General features: G+C 48.9%; 4 protein-coding genes across 4 annotated transcripts, besides 3 other annotated features; all 4 read right to left on the bottom strand.

Moving 5' to 3' along the window:
* On the bottom strand, positions 1 to 2,062 carry Tc00.1047053510941.3 (protein kinase, putative; the record flags this gene model as incomplete). The annotated part of the gene is made up of 1 exon (XM_800256.1): positions 1 to 2,062. A coding segment is annotated over one exon (2,062 nt), but the record flags the coding sequence as incomplete, so codon positions are not given.
* Positions 1 to 7,858: a sequence feature (heterozygous, non-Esmeraldo-like haplotype).
* Positions 2,370 to 2,400: a microsatellite.
* Positions 2,547 to 3,506, bottom strand: Tc00.1047053510941.6 (hypothetical protein, conserved; the record flags this gene model as incomplete). Its single annotated transcript, XM_800257.1, has 1 exon — positions 2,547 to 3,506. One exon carries the CDS (start codon positions 3,504 to 3,506, stop codon positions 2,547 to 2,549), a length of 960 nt encoding a protein of 319 aa, XP_805350.1.
* Positions 3,558 to 3,631: a sequence feature (A-rich).
* Positions 3,840 to 5,540, bottom strand: Tc00.1047053510941.10 (hypothetical protein, conserved; the record flags this gene model as incomplete). Its single annotated transcript, XM_800254.1, has 1 exon — positions 3,840 to 5,540. One exon carries the CDS (start codon positions 5,538 to 5,540, stop codon positions 3,840 to 3,842), a length of 1,701 nt encoding a protein of 566 aa, XP_805347.1.
* Positions 5,964 to 7,858, bottom strand: Tc00.1047053510941.20 (hypothetical protein, conserved; the record flags this gene model as incomplete). Its single annotated transcript, XM_800255.1, has 1 exon — positions 5,964 to 7,858. A coding segment is annotated over one exon (1,895 nt), but the record flags the coding sequence as incomplete, so codon positions are not given.

Consider the following 7,858-nt stretch of genomic DNA (forward strand, 5'->3'; position numbering starts at 1 on the left):
TGCTATCAGACGTGTTGTTGCCTTTCCCTAACGAGTCATCCATCATCATGGTTGTTGTTTCAGTTGTTTCTCTTGGTTCAGGGACGTAATCCAAATCAATTGGAGATGTTTGCGAAGCAATCTCACGAAACAATTGATACCTATTGCAGACATCCATTTTACATTCCCAGAGTGGCCTCCCCACAAGAAGATAGTAAAGAATCACGCCACAGCTCCACATGTCATTCTTGAATGCGTCAACTTTAACCATATTTTTTTCATCCTCAACATCTTCAGCACAGTAAAAATATTTGCAGACTTCTGGAGAAATATACATCGGGGTCCCCTGATCGTTATACTCTTCCAGGACGCTACCAAGGTCTGAGATTTTCAATTCTCCGTTGGCAAAAAGAAGAATATTTTGTAGCTTTAAGTCATTATGTGCAAGGCCTTGATTGTGCAGGTACGCAACTCCATGCAGCAGCTGATACATGACACCTCTCACAAAATCGGCAGAAAAAAGGGGAAACACGCTGTCACCCAGTGTAGAGCTAAGTAAGTTCATCTCAGTTTCACCCGCGCTTATGTAACTTGCACACGAAAGATCGATTATCATCTCAGAGCCCGATTTATTATCCGGCAAGATGCTCCCTTGACCAGAAAGAAAAGATGCCCCGGCGTTCGACTGAAGTTGTCTTTGGCGGAGTTCATATTGTACGGTTTCCTTCACCAATTGATCCAGATTGCATATAGCGATGGGAAGAACAACATAATCCCTCCCATACCGTCTAAAAATGTCAATACCACGAATAATATTAGGACAATGAAACCGCTGCAGGTTACAAACTTCGTTTTCTAACATCCGCTGGATCTTTGAACTATGATGGTTTTTTAAATCAGAAATAGGCGTACATGTAACATTTTTTGAAAAGGAAACAGCGGGAGGGAAACTCGCCACAGGGTCATATATTGGATCAGGTCCTGGCGCAGCAGGCCGGCGATACTTGTAACTTTTAATTGCAACGCGCTGAAAACGCGGAGGGAAGACACCATTGGCGGAGGTGTCAATGGCGTCACGAACAACACCAAACACGCCTTCCCCAAGGAGAGGACCAAGAATGTAAGAGCTCACCAATTTTATGTGTTTCCGCCGGTGGTGATTCCCTGCTCCAACCAGTGTCACTGGCATTGGGCTGGGTGTCTTCGCGTTGATTGCAGGGTCAAGTGATTCAGGAAGAGTTCTTGAATTCCTACGATGTTTCAAGCGCTGTAGTTCAAAAATTATAGAAGATGGTAAATCACCTTGCAAGACCTCCGTCGAATACGCCGATTGAGTTGCATTCCTGTTTCCATCGGTCACAACGACACGCCTTGCGGCATCTTCCGAGTCATGCTGAAAGACGGCGGCTGAGTGGAAGCCGTTTTTGCCATTCGATTCTTGAATGGTGTTTTTGCTCATGGCACCAGGTAGACAATTGAAGAAAGCCGGCAAGGTCTGAACCACAGGCGTGTCAAGAATACGGGAGCCCCCTTTACATTCTGAGACAACATTTACGGTGGGTTTACTGCACATTTTGGAAGATTCTGGCGAGACCTTGTCCAATCGTTGGGAACCATTTTGGTATCTATAAGCTTCACTGCATCCGTTGTTGGCCGCCACGTTTTCTGCGGGCTGCAATACAGGCTGTTCCAGCGGACGTCGCACTTCTCCCCTTTGCATCTCTCGCGGCAGTTGCCGTGTATGGGCAACGTTTATAAAAAACTCCGGCGATCCTGCCTCTTGTGCCACTAATGCAGGTTCGTTACAAAAATCCCCCTTCTTTTTTAAGGGCACTGAGAAACGTGCGCCGTCAGAAAGCCCCGGCTCGACAGGCCCATTCTTACCAGCAGACATTTTTTCGCAAATCTCTCCTTCTGACGCGCTGTTCGAGCAAGCCAATAAATTCCGGGTCATCCTCGACTTCACCTCGTTGTTGCCTTGTTGGCCGTTTTGGATCGTCTGGGGGGCAGCGGCCTCCACGGCGGCTGCAACGTCCTCTTCCTTCCGTATAACTCCCAACCTACTTTGGTTCCTTGTATCCATCAAACGCGGTGAATTTATAGCGGGAACTCGGCGTAAAATTGTGTTCCGTCGTCACAGTGTCACTGCAATAGAGTGAGGGACAGCCAAAAGTACGCACCGCAACAAAGAAGAAAAGATCCTCGAGAAACAAACAAACAAACAAAGAGCCCTGCTAGCACTCCTGTATGACTGTCCGCCTCCCCGATGCTATATATATATGTATATAGCAACTGTGGGGAATGCCTTTTTCCCTTCCGCTCCCTTTATGTATGTGTTGTTCCCCCCCTTGTAAGAATGCAATTAAGCCACAAAGAACAAAAGGGAACGCAAAAAAAAAAAAAAAAAAAAAAAAAAACAAATGTGTAAAATAAAAGCAAGCCAAATAAAGTGGGGACTCGCACCTGGGAGGAAGGGGTAGGAGACACCCAACGTTGTGAAAGAAAACAAAAGAGCATACTAGGATAAAAAGAGAAATGAGAGCCACTAATCCTTCCTTTACCACGCGTCACGACAAAATCACTCGGTTGCACTCCCTGACGAGCTCCTTCACGGACACACGGCCGCGCTGTTGAATGAACAGAGCTATTTCACGATAATGCGCTTCGGCCACAAAAATAAACTTTCCCCGATCATCGAATACCCCTCCAATAACTCCGTCATTAAGCAACTTTTCGATGAGTTTCACCAACAATTCCACCGTGACGTTGTACTCTCGTGCTACGCTACTCAGCACCAGAATACTTCGCGAGGACTCTTCATCTTTTGCAGTAGCCGTTGGAGATGCAGACTGTAACAACTGTTCCGTTTGGTTTTCTTGACGCGCCTCCACTTCCCTCGCTCGCCTCGTCAAGAACGCGAGTAATGCCTCTTGCCGCACCCTTTCCTCATCCCCAATCTCACCACTTTCCTCTAAACCAATGGCGCCTATCCACTTGGCGTATTCCTCATCATCTTGTCGCTTCTTCTCGTCGCGTAACTCCTGAAGCGCCTTCTCTTCTGCAAGCAGACGCTCCTCCTCGTCGCGCTGGTGGTCTTCCTGTCGCTGTCGCTCCGCCTCTTGCCTGGTGCGTCGATTGCTCTCGGCCGCCTCCTGTGCCTGGCGCCGCTCCTCTCGTTCACGGTCCTTTTCCTGTTTCTTCTTTTGCAGCCGCGTGAGTTTTGGTTGTGGTGTAGCCGCCCCGTCATCTGGAGCGCAGTCACCACGTCCCTGTGCCCGTTGCACCTGGCGGCGGCGCAACAACGCAGCAACCTCCTGTGGGTTTGGCGGCCCATGACGCGCAGTCATACTTTCACCGTCTCCATCATCCTCCGTGTCAGCCTCACTTCCTTTGTGTGCCAGTGACGTCCGCGTTGACCCACGCGAGCTCACGCGAGTTGGCACTACCTGTCGACGGCAAATGAAAACACCCACAAAACATAGAAGAAGCAGCAGCAACAAGAAGGCCCCAATCAATGGGAAAGACATGTGCCCTTTCCTTTATCTTCACTTCTAACAATTCAGGAGGCCCACACGCAAAAAAAAAAAAATAAATAAATAAAAATAAATGATAATAATGTGAAAAGTAGTAAAAGTAGATAAATGAAAGGAAACAAACCACTGGATAAAAAATGATTAAAAGGTACAAAAACAACAACAACAGTGTGTGTAGGAAAGAAGTAACGCAACAAAAAGCCAATATGCTGCTAGAATTATTAAGGGACAAACTCTCTCCTCGGCGTATACGCCCGTCATCTTTCATTTTCCTCTAAAAAACTGTGCGTCATATTTCCTTGCCGCCCCCCGTCTCAGTCTCACCCGTCATGTCCCCTTCGTGCTGTTTGCGTACGACAACGGATTCCACGATTGGTTAAGTTGCCATGATGCCTCTGGCGATGCAGAAGGGTTTTCTCTAGCGTGCGGCCGACGAAATGTACGTTGTGCACTAGAGCCGCTGAAGAACTTTTTCTTTTGCAGTGTCGTCCTCACCTTCTCACGCCGATCGTATATCCATAAAGAGGGCTGAACTAACAACGCGGCGGCAATGCCCACTTCCGGTAAGTACTCAAAGCGGTTCGTCTCGAGTGCTCGCATTAACGCACTGGCAAAGGCGGCACTCGGCAATACAGTCGTTGGGTCTGGGTAATTTACCGCTAGTAACACATCTGTAAGACCACAGTAATGCATCTCCGCATTTGTTTCAAGGTGGTCAAGTGAAACATTTGTTCTCTGTGCCACCCGTGCAGCGATGTTAAGTACACCTCCGTTGAAGCTTGAGCCACAAATGAGACCACCAGCGCCAGACTTCTCATGTACCCATGCTGGTAAAGTTGGGGCTATCATTTTCTCCAGCAAGCATCGCAGTTCTCTAAACTCCTCACGAAGAACAGGATTGGAACTGCGTCGGTCTTCGGTGTTTTCCGATAAATCTGCACGACGCTGCACTGCTGTGAGCAACAGACGCTGGGCCGCGAGGATATCAAATGGTAGAACATGTAACAGCAGGCCACCCGATATCGGGGTATTGCGTAACACCACAGCTTTTTTGCCCTCTTTGTCCGTCACATCCTCCTTTGTTGTGTCCGCAGCAAGAATACAGAGGCCTTTATGGCGATCCTCCGTGATAACAAGCATGCGTTGGGGAGCAATGCACTTGCTCACTGCAGCGTGCGCAAGGAAAGCCAGCTGTTCCAGTTGTTGCCTTGGAAGCACTGCGCAGTGTTCATCGATATTCACATGATGGCAATCCTGATTTTCTGTGCTGCAGTGTCGCGCACGCCGCTTCTCCCGTCTACGAACAATTTGTTGCATAAGCAACTGCAAGCTGTCATCATCAGTATTTCTGTGATCTTTTTGAAAGGCGCGATCCTTCACCCCTTTTTTGCGGAGAAGAGTCGCCGCCCCCTCGGTTCCAAACAAGGGCTTTGAAGTATGGCATAAAGTGCTCACATGAAACGTCTTTCCCAATACGCGGACGTCCACCTTGAACTCACGTGTTAGTTCTTCTGCTAAAGACAGGGCGTCCGCGGCTTCGCACAGCGGCCACGAGACCACAGCAGCCCGTTCACTCAGACCATCGTATTGATCACGACGCAATGCCCCATGTAGCATACGCATTTTGTTTCGAATGTCTGTCCGTGTCTTTTCGCTGAGAATAAAAGAGGAAGGAGGCGTTTCAAATGTACGGGAGGAGAGAACAAACGGACCCGAGGAAGACTCGGCGTTGGCTGACATGAGGTGAAGCGGCAGCGTCGTCTGGTACATGAAGTCGCGCACGGCATTGCGCGCTGCGTCAACGCGTCCAACTGCCATGGAAATCATGCCACCCGTCCCAATGTCTATCGCCGCACGCACAGGAAACGAATTGATGTGTGCGTTCTGAAACACCCCGAACGCGTGGGAAACATCATCACCTTTGCCGTTACTACAAGCACCACTGCTACCGCCAGAAAGAGCAGAAGCAGCAGCAGCACCCAGTCCAAAAGCCTTCTGCATCTCCGACCCTTTCATTTTAACAAACATGGCCAAGCAATATATAAAAAAAGGGGGAGTAGAGTCGGTAAGATCGCATTTTAAAGTCAATCAAAAAAAAAAAAGTGGGAAGAAAAAGACAACGCAGTTGTAGTGTCCATTATTACTTGTAACAATACTGGAGGAGACGTGGTGTTCAGATTCACCAGAAAGACTCTCTACATTTCTGTTCCCTCCAAAAACTTCTAACGCCAAGAAAAAAGAGAAAAATAAACTTCAAATCTTCTGATCCCACGTATAAAGTAAGGGAATAAAACCCCAATAAAAATAACATATCGTTTCTCTGGTTATACGTAGGGATAAAGGATACTGCCGTTTTTTTTTTTCTTTCCTCAGCACCATCGTTCTCCTTCTCTCTCCCTCACATATAAGCACATCCTTTACATGTCTTGCAGTAAAAGCATATACCTTGTTTCACCGCGTAAGCGCAAAACCTCCACCAACAAACTGCCGCTGTTGTGGACGGAACTGCAGTGGGTAGTTGGGGGCGGGTGCACCGGAGGAAAGCGCCTGAACGAGGCGCGCTTCCTGCAACATGCGTTCCCTACGCATTTGTGTTCGCGTGTGCCACAAACAAGGGCGTCGTGCTCCAACCGGACGCTCTAGCCATACACCCTGCTGGTTGCTACTGTCTTTGCCACTGCCGCCACCACCACTTCCGGCAAGTCGTTGTTGTTGTTGATGGGCAGAGGCCGCTGCAAGAGCGATATTTGCAATTGCCGAAGATTCCCCCCATGTTGAACGAAACACGGCCTGTTCACGACGCAAAAGGTCGTTCTTGTGTTTTGCGCCAAAGTAACGCCGTTTCGCATCACCTAATTCCAATAAAAGCTGCCTTACCTCCTCCTTGAGCACGTCGGCATGCTGCTCAACTTCTTGAAGCTCTGCGTTCATCCCTTCGATCTGTTCTTCACGCCGCTCTAAATTTTCCTTGTAGAGGCTCAAATCTTCAGCCAATTCCGGGCCCGGCAAAGAGGCAAGCTTCCGTCGAATAGCATCATACTCCGCCGTGCGCTTTGCCAGCAGCTGTGTTTTATCAGCAAGCATGTCGTGCTTCTTTAAAATCTGTCGCTCAAGATCCTGTGCCTTGTAGATGCCATCAAGCACCTCCGGGGCATCACCTTCCAGTCGCCGCCAACGATGGACATGAACTGGACGTTGGAGCTCGTCTACAAGCGCTCGGCACCGTTGCTGTTCAGTAAACAGTTCTTGCTCAATACTCTGCTTCCGGTTCCGCAGTTTCTCGGAATAGCGAAGACGCACAAGAGCAAGACGACATCGCAGCCGCAGCTCAGCAAGTCTATCACGGGTATTTATGATATTCCGCACCTGCCGATCGTATTCACTAGCGCCCTTTTCAAGAGCGCTTTCTTGAAGACGAATCTTACTGTAAAGAAGCCTAAGTTCTTCATTGCGGCGGATTAACTGCGTGGCAAGAACATTCCGTTCATTGACAAGTGCCGCAAATTTGGATTGGTACTTGCTTTTCTCCGCATCACACTCTGAAATGAGATGAGTAAGTTGGTGCGCCTCGGTCTCCAGTGCTTCACGACGTGAGTGGGCGTTAAGGACATCGTCCTTCAAATGACTTGCCCGCTGCTCGGCGTTGGAAATGTCCCGCTGTAGTTGCCGACGGACCATATGGAGACGGCAAAGTGCTCCCTCCTTCGCGACAAGCTGCATCTTAAGTAACTGAATTTCCTCGTCGTTGGTTGCATACCGCTGTCTAAGCATAGACCACTCCATCTCGCTCTCTTTAAGTTGCTTTTCAGTACGTGCTCGGTCTGCCGAGACGCGGTCAAGCAAATCCTGCTGCACTTTATGTCGTTTCTCATTATCAGTGAGTTGCTGTTGCAGTAGACGCGCTTTATCGCAGTACTTTCTTGTCTGCTCAACTGTTTGGTGGTATTGCAGCGCCATATGCTGACCATGATCGAGTATCTTTGCCTGACTTTGCTCCAGCTCAAAGACGGTCTTGCGAAGCAGCTCGTTTTCGCATAAGAGCTGGTCTAGTTGTAGGGCCAAGTTGTGCCGTTTCCCTTCTTCCTCCACTTTGTTTCCCTCCATCGCCACACGCTCATTCTCCGTGCGAGAGTTATTCACAATCAGCTCTGTCTTCTCCGGGATTGTTTTCTTGAGTCGCAGCTCCTGCAAGTGCAACTCCTTTTCCTCCGTCTCCAGCACAAGCAGCTGCTCTTCAATGGAGTTATGAAGCTTCTCCGTTTTCTGAACAAGGTCCTCTCGTGTCTGAACCAACCTCCGCATATTCACCTGCTGCTCCTCTGCACTCTTTCGCACCTTCCGCAGTG

This window comes from Trypanosoma cruzi, genomic scaffold (genome assembly GCF_000209065.1).
Source record: "Trypanosoma cruzi strain CL Brener 1047053516985 genomic scaffold, whole genome shotgun sequence".
Lineage (NCBI taxonomy): Eukaryota > Euglenozoa > Kinetoplastea > Trypanosomatida > Trypanosomatidae > Trypanosoma > Trypanosoma cruzi.